Source organism: Gouania willdenowi, chromosome 8 (assembly GCF_900634775.1).
Source record: "Gouania willdenowi chromosome 8, fGouWil2.1, whole genome shotgun sequence".
Lineage (NCBI taxonomy): Eukaryota > Metazoa > Chordata > Actinopteri > Blenniiformes > Gobiesocidae > Gouania > Gouania willdenowi.
In genome coordinates this window covers 16,550,186-16,564,125 of record NC_041051.1, presented here as the reverse complement: position 1 = coordinate 16,564,125, position 13,940 = coordinate 16,550,186, and the positions used below count along the sequence as shown (strand labels likewise).

At 38.3% G+C, this 13,940-nt stretch overlaps 1 protein-coding gene across 4 annotated transcripts in view; it reads right to left on the bottom strand.

The window, feature by feature from the left end:
• The window catches only part of aatka (apoptosis-associated tyrosine kinase a), a 34,658-nt gene that overhangs the window by 12,844 nt on the left and 7,874 nt on the right, over window positions 1–13,940 (bottom strand). For all 4 annotated transcript variants that reach the window (XM_028456239.1, XM_028456240.1, XM_028456238.1 and 1 more), the window contains exon 3: window positions 5,856–5,989. In XM_028456239.1, the coding sequence (XP_028312040.1) occupies window positions 5,856–5,989 (134 nt within the window). The remainder of the gene's footprint in view (window positions 1–5,855; window positions 5,990–13,940) is intronic.

Genomic DNA, 13,940 nt, shown 5'->3' with positions numbered 1-13,940 from the left:
AACACACAGGGCTTAATCATCTGCTCACAGCCAGCCTTCCAGGCGCAAACTTGGAGACAATGGTTCAACTGTCAATGCGCAGAGGCACTTCCGCCTACCCGTATATACATAAGGAGTGCACATTGTGGGGTGCACTGTGTGGGTCACTGCTCTGACGCTGTGGGGGAGCACGCTAATGAATACTATTCAAAATGTACAGAAAAATCTTTGGTCTTTCTTTTCTTTGTTCAATCCTGGTGCTCACACTGGACCCATAGTAGAAATATTGTTCATTATTAATACACAAGGCAAAGAAGAAGGCCATAGTGAGCTGATATTTCACTACACATGTACCGCCTTGTCTCCTTTATTCCCGCAAAGACTGATAAGGAGGAGGAAAACTATTAACCTTTTCAATCTTTGCTTTGAAAGAAAAAAATGTATTCTACAGTCTAGTGCAGTGTCCCTGTGCTCTCATCATTGTGGAGCGTCTCTTCAAAGTCCAATACAGTACGAGACCTCATCTCAAACTGAAAGGTCACCTAGAACAGTGGTTCACAAAGTTTTTTGGATCAAGTCCCCCCTTTTCTCTTACTTTTGAATCCAGGTACCCCCTTACGTCTGACTACTACATTTTGCTCAGAATTCTGTGAAAAAACTACTTTAGAGCATAATGATGGAACGAATGAGTGATAACACACATTTTAAAAAATCTCATTTTGCACTCACGCAGACCTCCGCCAAGCATTTCCATCCATATTGTGATTTCCACCCTCTGTTGTTGTTTATATGCACTATTAGATTCATTGATAACCAAAACATACATGTAGCATTTGAAATAAAAATGATATTATTCATTGTCAAATAGTTATTAAAATATTGCAACCTTGTTACAAATCATGCTCTGTGAGGGCCAGTTATAATTTTTGTCACTGAGAGTTCCACAGTGTGGATGGGAAAATATTTGGCATATATACTGTATATTTACTTTTTTTTTTTTTTGGTAGCCAGAACATCACCAAAATGCAATCACCTGTTCCTTGTACCATTTATCAATTTTCCTGAAAATTTCATCCAAATCCGTTCATAACTTTTCAAGTTATCTTGCTAACAGACAGACAGACAGACAAACAGACAGACGAAGGGTGAAACATAACCTTTGCATTTTCTCATAATTACACAAAACACACCCAATACATACAGTACTGTACAGGGTTATTCTACCAACTACTCACAAATGCTACAATGAATCCAGTTGAAAATTTGCATAGATGTCCTTGGGAGGCTGTAGAACATGAATGTGGTGGAGTTTGCTGAAAACAATTTGATTTTCAATGAAATTTTGGCTTCTGACGACTTTACTGTAATACGCGATGTAAACGGGCATTCTAGTTTTAAACCGCTGATGGCGTTACCGCAGTCTCGTGTCTCCTATCAACGCTCAGAGGAGGTCGGCCTATGAAAATGACTCATTAGGTTACGTCACGACAGGAGCGCCGTTTTACCAGTGGGTGGGCTGCAGAGGCCATGCAGGAACCATTCTGGTAGTTGGCAGGCTCAGGGAGGACCAGTTTATAGATGTAGAGACCAGAAAAAAACGTGCTTTTCATAATACGTGACCTTTAACTCTGACTCACTTATCAAGTGAGCTGCAGGGAAAATGAATATTCAATATTCAAATGTCGAGATGGCTGAGAAAAGTACACTTGTGCTGTTTACCCTGTGTTACCAAACAGTGCTGTGTGAACATAGAATGTATTTATATGTGGTTTTCATTCAGAGGAACCATCTGCCACTCTCCTCTGAGTAAAGAGTGAAAGTGAGCACCTGGCTGTGAGTCAGCGCTGCATCTCCCCAGAGTGCCTTCAGTTTAGAAGGCATTTAATACCCAGCCTCACTCCACACACTCCGGCAGAAGCACCGCCATTCAATGCAATAATAAAGCTTTTTTTGGAGGTGCAGCAATGCATTCTTGGTGTCCCACTTGAGCGCACACTCAACGATGAGTTGTTGCCAAGGACAGAGATCCAAAGAGAAAACATTCCATCACTCAGAGATGTGAAGCACTCATCTTCAAGGGCAAGATAGAGTAAGTTTAAAGCGGATTATTATTTTACACGTGCAGGCTACATAAGACAATTTCTAAAATGACGAATACATTCTTTTTTTGGTACATTTAATTATTCATTTGCAAAGTTTGCATTCAATACTTGACCCCCCAGAGTGGTCAACAGTTTTCATTAGAGTTTTCCCAAATTCATTCGAAAAAAATATTTCTCTAATGAAATAGTTTTCTGTTACTTTGATTCTCACATATTTCCGTTAGTTTCATGTCACAGATGTTAGTTCTACCTCAGGTGTGTCGTATAAGTTGTCAGTGAAATGGTGCCAAACGGTTGGGACTTTAGGTTGGTTCTTCTTCTGTTGCACAATTCTTCTTCACAATGTAAACGGTTTTCTGGTACTGCAGCCAAAGTCAAGCAGAAAGCGGCGGCTGGTCTGATTTTATCATTAATTTACAAAAGTAAACGATTTGGAGTCAACATAATCAATTATGTCACTAATCACCTCTGCATTATTGTATGTTATGCAAATTGTGGTTGGCGCGAATCTCGAGACAGTCCATACATTTAGTTTTTTTTATGCCCCGCCTAGCTTGAACCTCAAACTCCGCCTATGCTAGTATTCTACATCTACACAAAACGTTTCATGACTTTTTTGCCCTTTTTTGGTTTTCTACAGTCAATTACGGATTATGTTTAGCAATTAGGGTTTTGCAAACATTTAGTCTATTTCAAAGTGTGGTATTTTTTTTGTGAAATTAGTTGATATAAAGCCACAAACATTATATATTTTATCTTTAAAAGTGCAACATAGCTTTAAGCTAACATCAGGCTTTGGACTTTGATATTAGCTCAAAACTAGAGCCGGACCAATTACAGTAAACGGTGTAGCCAACAAATCTGGCTGATTTTAGCTATAATCGATTTATTGACATCTGTCAAAAGCCCAGCCAATTAATGGGTCGGCCTCTAATAGGTAACTTTTTGCTGTGTGGAAGTTCTGTGGCGGTGTACTGTGCTTTTTGCATTATAAACTGCCACTTTAGAATCAACAGAAGAAGTTCATTGCTTATAGTAACATTTAGCTCTTTTTAAAATGCAGTTATCCATGTTTACTGTTTGCGATTTGTGGAACTTTCTTTTGTAATAATATTTCTTACATTGTATTCCAGAAGTTTGCCTAAAGTTCTTTATTTTAATTCAGTAGTGTTTTGCTTCTTTGTCTTAAATCATATTTTGGTGTTATAAAAATGTGTGTTCATGTACAGTATGTGTCCTGCGTATATCAGCTGATCTTATTTCATAGATCAGCTGATATATCAGTTATCGGCTTTAAAAAATATATATATGTATATATATATATATATATATATATATATATGTTTTTTGTATCTGCCCTCAGTTTAATCTCACACATTATACCTTAAGAAATGTTCGTCATCTGTCACTACAAAGATGTTTATTGTGTATTCTTTTCTTTATACCAATTGTGCATCTTCCACATATTGCCTCACAGGATGCTGTCAATCATCCTCGGGTGGTACATAAGTCGTAAATTACTTTCAATTAGCTCCGCCCCCGATCTCTATAATAACCAAAGGAGCAGTAATCTGTAATCTAATGTAATAAACCTCATGTGGGGACAAGAACTCATGATGGTTTTTCAGGAGCTCGTGTCCTGTTTGCTATTTCATTGGACAAATACAAAGCATACTGTATACTGTATGTTACTTTACACAGGTTAGTTAAATGAGGGAGGAGAAATCTGGTGTGGGACAAAGGGCTGGGCGATATGGCCCAAAATCATTTAAAATCAAAATCTGGGTTAAGTTTTCTGATGCAAAATGCCACACAGGCACATATATTAACAAACTGCTGCACAATATGTGCCACTTTTAGTTTTTTCTCCTCTAAAGGACAGCACGTGTGAGTGAGTCCTGTAGTGTTTGGGGAAGATCTGGGTTAGGATGCACACAGAAATCCATCTAACTGAGCTTTTTATGCTGTTAGAAGTGAAAGAAGCAACTCCTAAAACAAGTATTTTGATACAAAATAAGCTATAAAATATATATATATATATATATATATATATGAAATATAGGTGATATTTTAGTTTTCTATATCGCCAAATTAGAAAACTCGATATATCTTGAATGTGGATATATTGCCCAGCCCTGGTGGGACACACATACACTGTACATGGACAATAAGGCACAAAATGCCCACTAGTCTTAAAATGCCTTTTTGAGCCTTTTTTGATGTGATTTCTATACCTTTGTCTCAACATCTTCTGTCAAGTTTAACTTAGATCATTTGTTCTTAAATGGAGGTATGTGTCCAGCTTTAGTTACATTTTGGCATTTTTATTGAAGCTTACATGCATCTCAGTAGATGCATAAGTAGTATGACCTTTAAAAATAATAGATGAAATATACAGTATTAGTAGATAGTTTGGCAGGCTATGGGGTTCTGTTCCCTGTTGGTGACTGGGGTGATGTTCCGCACAGTGAGGCTGAGTCACTTTTCCGACCCAAAGCGACATAGAAATAAGAAGTGACAGCTCAGGACGGATAACAGCACTTAGCCTAATCACTTTCCCAACAATGAGAACATAATCCTAATGAGGACCTCGGCCTGCGTCGCAGCCATGTGCTCCTTTCAATGAGTTTTTACTTTTCTATTAAAAGTTTGCTTTTTGAAACCAGAAGTCAACCTCAAGTTCATTGAGTCAAGAGGCAAAAATCAGCTTTACAATCAGCACAATTTCCATTCTATTTACTACAGAAAGGTATATCTTTAGGTAAACAAATCCAAGTAAACTAACCAGGATGAACGGCAGCAATAGAAATTTTAGTATTTTGATTTTAACAGATTTTCACAATTAAATGCCTACATTCCCAACTAAAAATCTGTTCCTCTTTTGATCAAATTCATTAAAAAATCTATACGGTCCTATTTTGGGGAAAAGTGAAGGAAACATTCAGTGAGTATTAGATTATTGGCTCATTGTTATTCTGTCCTATTTTAGCATGGGGACTTCCTAACCAATAATATACATACTGTGTAATGATATTATAAACCAGGGGTCACCAACCTTTCTGAAACTGTACACTACTTTATAGGTACTGAATAATCCAAAGGGCTACCAGTTTGAAAATCACTTCTTAAATACTAAATGTTTATGGTTTTACTTTAATTAGAGGCTAAGATAATAAGGAAGGCTAGCAGTAAACTTTAAAAGTAGGAAATGTTCAAGTTTCAACATCTTTTAACTAATCGTATAACTTTTGTAAAATTTAACAATTATGTCATTTTTGACGAAAATCTAACTCGCGTTTTGTGTTATATATCGTATTATATATATACAACCCATACACCAAATCTGCAACATTTGTCACAAAGTTTCAGTGAAAATAAACATTTAAAGATGGATAATTTAATGCTAAAACTTTATCACTTGCAGCAGTATTTAACAGTATATACTAACTACATCTCTTATATGTATTTTTATTTGTGAGTTTGAATCCCTGAAAATGAATCAGACCCCTGTTATAAACACTATCACAGTATTCACTTCATCTACTGTTCTCTTAGTGAAATGTACAATTGTACACTTCATTATGCTCACAATTACACATTGAGACACATTCATCAATCATTCATTCCTATGAACAATTGATGGACTCCAGTTCCAGAGGGCAAACACAGTGCTTTCCTGCTGTGAAACAGATCTAATGACCACTACACTTATGTGCTGTTGATCTTGTGCACTCGTGCCTGACTGGTTGACGTAGCAGCACGCACTCGGCTCACCTTGAAGCCGATTTCTCCTTTCCTGCAGCAGAGGCACGCCAACATGAGGAACACAAAGGTGAAAAGGCCCGAGAAAGAGACGGCGACGACAGCCAGAGATGAAGGCCAGGACAGCTCGCTCAGTGGAGCCCCATCTGCAACAAGAGAGCACAGAGCGCTGAAAACATGCCAACTGAGAACGCTAGGGACGTTTAAACCCCAAAAAGGGATTAAAAAGAAAAGGAACTGTTTTTGGTTTGTGTTCAACTTTTTAGAATGTTTGATCAAAACCAGCACGACTCATTATCAACCCTCGTTGGTCTGAACGTAAAGCTGCTGAACAACAATCGTCACAACATGTCACAAGAAGAAAAAGGTTTAAAACCATACACATACATACATGACTTAAATCTAAGGATGTCCCGATCTGATCTCGTGATCAGAAACTGGGCTCGATCACATGGTTTCAGACTCGATCGTAATCTGACGATCAGGACTCGGATATATGTATATTTATTATCATTATAGGGGTGGGCGGTATACCGGTTCATACCAAATATCAGTATATATTTTTGTTATGATTTTTTAATATACCGTTGGGTATTTTAAGATGAGGCACTATTCATTTTTATATTAGACATTTTTATTTAATATTATTTAACCTTGCACTAAAATCTAACGTGAATTTTTTTTTGTATTTATTGCTTGATTGATCAAGCTACGTCACAAAAGTGCTCTGTTTAGGGTTAAATGTTAAAATAAGGTGAATAAAGTAAATAAGGGACATCCTGGATCTGTTTTTTTGCTCTTCTTTATGTTTTTAATGTATTATAGAAGTATCGGGTCGGGACTCGGTATCGGCCAATTCTCAAAATCAAAGGACTCGGAATCGGGGGCAAAAAAACCTGATCGGGACATCCCTACTAAAATCTGCAGATTTTTCATGATGCATGGCTTTAAATCTCAATAAAATATTGTAATCTTTGTTAAGATGAACATGTGTCAGCGATTTTTTGTTTCTTGACATTCTTGCACAGTCACATCCAGACAGTGAAACCAAACCATGGAGACTCTTCACGGTCTCAAGAACACACAAGTCAATTAACCTCAATCAATAGACTATTGGCAGCTATTTCATTACCAGCAAGCCTCAGAGGTCTGTAGGGCGTGAAGAAAAAAACGGCTTCTGTTTAAAAGTAGAAAAACATAATGACCAAAGCTGTCGGAGCATCTTGAAGGCATCAGAGTATCCTAAAATGTCCTCTAAATTTAAGATTGGAGGAGCAACTCAATTAAAAAAGTATTTAGTATCATTTATAATGATTTTCTATCACATTTTAAAGTGATTTCTTTAACACGTTTGGTCATATCAGTTCTGAGTTTTCCATGAGGGAGGAAGTGCCTGTCAAATTTGAAGGATTTCGATATCTTTCTATAGTGCAGTCAATAGATAAAAAATATTGTGTGATTAATTAATTATGCTCTGTGATTAATTATTCTAATTAATCTCTTTTTTTTAATCTCACTGAGAAACGCCATCAACTTGAGGTATTTTCATTTAAATTACATTGATGTGGCAGATCGAAACATTTATGTATAACAAAAGTGTCTTTATAAAGTCATTTATTGTTTGTTTTTAACAGACTTGAACCATTTCCATTCCACTGTATGTAGGACTATAAAGAGCTGCTGACATCACGGGAAATATGGATGTGTACTTTAGTCGATCTACAAATAATAGACAATGCAAATGAAATAAAACATCAGGTCCACATGAAGTGCTATAAGTTAGCACATCATAAACAGTAAGAACACTTTTATGATCAATACAATCAATACACCAAACATGTTGCGTTTTCTCTCCTTCAGATAATATAAAATGAATAAAACAGACCCATCAATCACAGTGCTGCAAATTAGCACATCAAAAATAACATTGTTCAGTAGTAGTAGGGCGACCGTGGCTCAGGTGGTAGTGGGTCGTCTTCTGATCGAGAGGTTGGGGGTTCGATCCCAGTACCTGACTATGTGTCGAAGTGTCCTTGGGCAAGACACTGAACCCTAAGTTGCTCCCGGTGGTCGACTAGCGCCTTGCATGGCAGTCCTGTCCCACTGGTGTGTGAATGTGAGAGTGAATGGGTGAATGAGCTGATATGTAAAGCGCTTTGAGACTGCTTCAGTGTGGGGATAAAGCGCTATATAAAATCAAGTCCATTTACCATTTAGTCCATTTAGTAGTAGTAGCCCCGCCCACATCCTCTACCACTGAGAGTGGTCGACTGTCCACTACAATCATTTATTTACTACCTATTTATTTTGTATATCATCTTGTCCAGCGTGGATTGGCCACTCGGTCTTGTGTGGTGTCCGTAGGACCGCAGTCCGTGCTAGCTGCTACATAGTTAGCATTAAGGTGGAAAAGCGTCGCTGGATGAGGAAGAGCTTTGATGCTCCACAAACTTGTTCTTGCACAAATTGCACACGACTGGGCTTCATGTTTCCATCCGGTGTGTGTTTTTTTAAAACGAGAATTAATGCCCACAAAGACTCAGGTTCTACCGTTGTAGCCGGTGCATCAGTATTAAGGGTATACCGGAAATGAATAAGGTTCCGCACTGTTTGGGATGCAAAAAAAAGAAGCGATTAATTTTTTTAGCGTCCAATTTTTTCCCGTCATTAATTAATCGCAATTAACACGTTAAAGTGACAGCCCTATTTTTTGACATGCATTATCTACATTTCTCAATCAATATAAATAACAGACTTTTGGAAAGGCTTTCCACAATGTTAAGGAGTGTTTATGGTTGAATTTTTGACCATCTTTGTTTTAGGCTTGGTCTCCCAACTTCATTGATGTTTTATCAGGTCTGTAATCTTTACAAAACCAGTCATTTCTTCCTTGCCAAATCCATACATGTCTAAATGTGTTCCCACAAAGTTGGGAGCATGAAATAGTCCACAACATCTCGCTGTGCTTTCACTAGGATGAATGGGCCGTGTCCAACTCCTGAGACAGAGTTGCGCGCTACGATCCGACTTCCAACAGATGTTTCGACAGCTGTAGATACTTGAACCGATGGTGAAAGCAGTGAAAGACACATCGCTGAATCAAAAGTCATGTTGACTGACTCATTGCTCACTTAAAGACACATCATATAACACTTTATAGGGAGACTTCTTGTGAAAGAAATGATTGATGAGCTTCGGGATGGGTCGATTGCCTATTATTCTGCTTTTTCTATGAACCGAACAAAACATCCTGGATTAGAGAGTGGCGTTTCTTCACCAGCTGAAAGTAAAACTGAAAGTAGGACAGTTGGATTCAAGCACTTGATTTATGCAGAGAATGACAGAGAATGGACTAAAATGCTTTTAGACTTTTGAGGAAAACATAAGCGTATCATGTCAAAAGTTCATGGTCCAGTTTGCCTGATGAGATACTGTAACTCTAGTGCTGTGAGTGTGTGATGATGCTTATACAGTATAACTGAATTTATTTGCTGAGTCGCCACGTTTGAAGCTTACAATGTGTGCAGGATAATAAATAGTGTGTCTACAGTGCTGTAACTGTAAGTCCACCTCCTTGCACTGGAATATCTTCGACAAATAGCAATTAAAGGAGGCTGCGAAGCAAAAAAAAAGAAGTGCATTACATTACAAACTGCAGCTGCTACTAGACATACTGCACACACAGGCAGGGAGCAGTAAAAGGATGGCTGGATATATAGAGGAGGAGAGAGTGTGCACGAGTTAGTGTGTGCGTTAAGCAAAGCCGCTGAGTTTTTCCTCCCAGGGCCATAAATAAAGCATGTGCAGCTAAAACAACTCAGCATCAGGTGCACCACAGCCTGTAGTGAATACAGAGCGGGGGACGGTTGGTGCACGTGCATTCAACCAATCATCCATCGTCTCACATGTATGAACAAAAAGCGGGAACGGCTTTTCTGTTTTCTGCACCCACAGACAGAGCTAACTCCCCTCGTTCTCCCCAGCGAATGCATCAACAACACACAACCAGCTCTAGTATTTGACTGAGGGACCTGCAGGGTGGGCGCTTTGCCAAGCTCCACACCACTGCAATCTGTCCTGACAAAGGGATGCGGAGGAGAAAGAATCAAGGGTGAGATGTGCTTCCTTCTGCAATTAGGCTGAATGCAGAGTTTAAAAAGTGTGCCTAAAGGAACATCATTGAGTAAGCAGCCAGCAGATGGGCCATGCACGGTTAGATGGTTGGCTTTGTCTTACTGCATTGTAAAGTAATTGAGCAATAAAGTCCCTCTCCTCGCCCAGATCTACACTTACAGCTATGTAGGGCATCGCTGGAAAATGGACAGAAAGACGGAATCCATGTTCTAATACTGAGAAAGCAGTACGACTCAGTTTATCTCTCTCTTTATTTAAAATCAGCCCCAACACGACAAGGAAATGCCTCACATGCATGTTTTGGGGCAATATCACGCATTTACAAGCTTTTTTTCCCCGGTAAATTTTATTGCCATGTATTGCCTGTAATGTAATGTTTGGGCCCCTTGCTTTGTGTCTGGGGGCAGTTTTGGCTCCCTGGTCTTTGCAGGTTTTTACTGGTTTTTTTTTTACATACGTGTCGGAAAGACACTGATTGACTCTAAAGTGTCGTTCGAAATATAGATTAAAATATGAAATTGGATAGACCAAGGAGGGGTTGATATGTGATTACAGGATATTCTCCTGGTCAGTTCTGGTCAGACTGACCTATGCAGGCCAGATACCATCGTACACTGATAGCATTTGTCAAGGTCTCTGCCAGAGGAGGCTCTGCTATGTTATGGCTACTAGGCTTTAACCGATCTAATCAGCTGTATCTGATCAGCCGATGTTTTGCATGTGATCGGCTGTAATGTCTTAATTCGCCGAGCCGATCAATTATGTCATTGTCGTGATGAAACTTTCTGTAAATGCTCCCATTGTATTGTTTTATCGTCTCATTTACACCCAAGAGTTGTTTCCTTTACATGACATGGCTTTATTCACTCACATTTGTGCACAAAGGTGAAAACCTATGAGCGAACGGCAAAAATGTCTCTTGGTTTGAGCGAAGCAGCTGAGTCCAGGACTAGTTCCCCGGTCTACTGGCTCTGAAAGCGAAGGGAACGTCTGCTGTTAGTGTCTGTGTGTGTTTGTATGTGTGTGCGTACTTGTTAAAATGGGGAGTCCGAGAGCGGAGCGGAGCACTTTCATACCGGACATTTCTGTCCGTTTCAGGATGGTGGCGGACACAGAAGCAGGCGTGTGTGTACGCCCCACCTCCGCTGTACACCTAGAGGTCTAACCTCGCTCCGGGGGACGAAGCTATCCTCAGCTTCGGAGTTAACCCCCTTCTTGCTTCACAGCAGTCATTGAGTATGAAATGGGACAGTGGTTTAATTCAGCAGCTGCAACGTTTATTTTGCCAATCATTCAAATCTGTTCCGGTCACACATGCTCCCTCACTTCGTACATGGTCGAGCTACTAGGACATTTGTTCGCAGTTAAAGGGCCACGCGCACACGCACGCACTGACAACAAATGTTGTGTTCATGTCGTGCATGGAAATTCTTCAACTCTTCCTCTCCCTCACAGTCAAGGCTGCGTTTAGGTCCTGAAACACGATACCGTTTGATTTTCTGTGAATCTGTATCAGGTAGTACCAAAGGAATTCGGTCGGTACCTAAAAGAAACAACCTGAATTCGTGATCTTTTTTTTTTTTAAACTCACTGATCGGTGATCGGCCCAAAAGTCCCTATCGTGTAAAGCCTCATGGCTAACGCTATCCGCAACAAAACCCTGAGAGCACTGAACACCAGCAGATTCACTGGGACACACACTGAAAGCCTGTTCACCTCCAAAAACCCTTTGACCAGCAACCCTACAGCTTGACACCGTTTTGTTCATCCACAACATTACGGTTAAACTATATTGATCGTGTTATGTTAAGCACTTCAGATTATTACTATGACTGCATTCAAATCTGAAAAGGCACTAAACCCTGAAACAGAAGTGGGGAAATGCCTTAAAAAGAAAATCTAAAGTCTTTGAAGGACAAAGCAAATGAAACCCCTGCACAGGCCCACGGAGAACATGCAAACCCTGTCTCTGTAAACACCTCGGTTATATGAATCAGTTGATTCTTTTAATTATCAAATGTTTCACGTAGCACTTAAATAATTATCATTCAGCTCAGCTGTAGAGTTATTTCAGTTATTTCACAGCTTGGAAACAAGAGCCCGTGGTTATTATTACCAATATGTAACGCAGGGTAACACAAATTTACATTTTAAATTTAACTTGAGATTACACTGCCAGTGTAAACAAGAAACGTGATAGAAAAAATATGGCAATTAAAGAACACCGTGGAAAGCAAAGCCAAAGCATGTCCTTATTTCCTTCATGTGTCATGATATGTGTGTGTGTGTATATATATATATATATATATATATATATATATATATATCCATCCATTTTATGAATATATATATATATATGTATATATAAATATAGTTACAGCTTAGTACATGTTAGTCCCTCATAATGAATATTCAGGATTATGATGGAATAATCACTTTTAATAGTTTATCCTATTAAAAAAAAAAACCATGTTACTTCCCTATTCAAAATGATCTACTGTCTATGTTTTTGGAGTGTGAGCGTTAGACAAAGAGAAGAGAAGTGTCATGAGACGATACAGTTTTCTCTTCTGATGTTTCTGAAAAAAAAAAAAAAAAAAAGGGAACCAAAAAAAGGTGCAGAGTTACAGAATTTGACCCAAGAACAAAAATAAAAAAGGAGATCAAGCCACGCACACATAATAATACACGACCACGCACAAGCACGCAGGAAATTTTAAAAATAGAACATGGGAAGGTACAGAGAAGACAGCCTAGCTTCTACACACATGTGCACTGTTGTCATGTTCGGAGGAGCAGAAAGAACAGGGAGACATTAATGGCAGGTTAGAACCTCCTTGACATTCAGTAATGATGGCAGAGCTGTGCTGGCCTGCAGAGAACCATGATGACTATCATTAAGTGGGACGAGAGCCCAACAATGACGCGATAGCTTGCTGTAACTGAAACAATGCATAAGACAGTTTCAATGCACATTTTTGAAAAATATATCTCGAAGAGCAAAGTTAGTGCAGAGTCAAGGTTTAGTGACATATTTTAAATTAAAATGAATATATTTTTTCCCGTTTTTAATATCATAATACAAAGTAAAGTTATCCTCTTGGGTCAAACGATCATTGTAGGTGTGTCCATTTTGAGGAGCACATAATAATTCCACACCTTCCCTTCATTTGCTGACAATATTAGACGTTAACTAGTAATTTAATGTGACGACTTAAGATGTGTCAATGGTGGTAAAGGGGTTGAACTAGTTTAAATATATATATATATATATATATAAAAAACATATATATATAAAACATATATATATATATATATATATATATATATATATATAAAACATATATATATATATATATATATATATATATATATATGTTTTTTGTTGTTAAATAGAATGACCTGCTGATGCAACAACTAGATAAATTATTTTTAACCCGGTTTTAATTATTTCAGAAACAGGCCGCTTCAGTGTTCACTGCAACATTTGATTCAAACAACGTCATTCAAGTCGTTGTGTTGATGTCAAAACAGGAAACATTAGAGGGGAAAGTGCTGAATGTGAATTTTTACTATCACAAAAATAAGTAAAGATGCTGTTCAGCAAAAACTCTGTAAGGGCTCGAAGCGATGAAGAAAATAGCACAGAAAGCAAAAATAGAACGCATCAGTTTTTAAAGATCAGAAACCGTTTTGTTTACTTTAATGATAAATGATCTTCCTCTCTTACTTTTTCATCTGTAGATACTCTATCGTCCTGTTTTTAGATCCCAATCAACCTTATTTGCTGTCCTTAAATGTAACTTTATTTAACATGAAGGGAAAAATAATTTCTCATAATTAATCTTGGCTGATAGTTTACAAATAGTAAAAATAAATCTGGTTCCCACAGATCTGCTAAAATGCTACACACACCATTAGGTGGAGACTTCAGAAATGAACTCTACTTTATTAGGTCTGTAC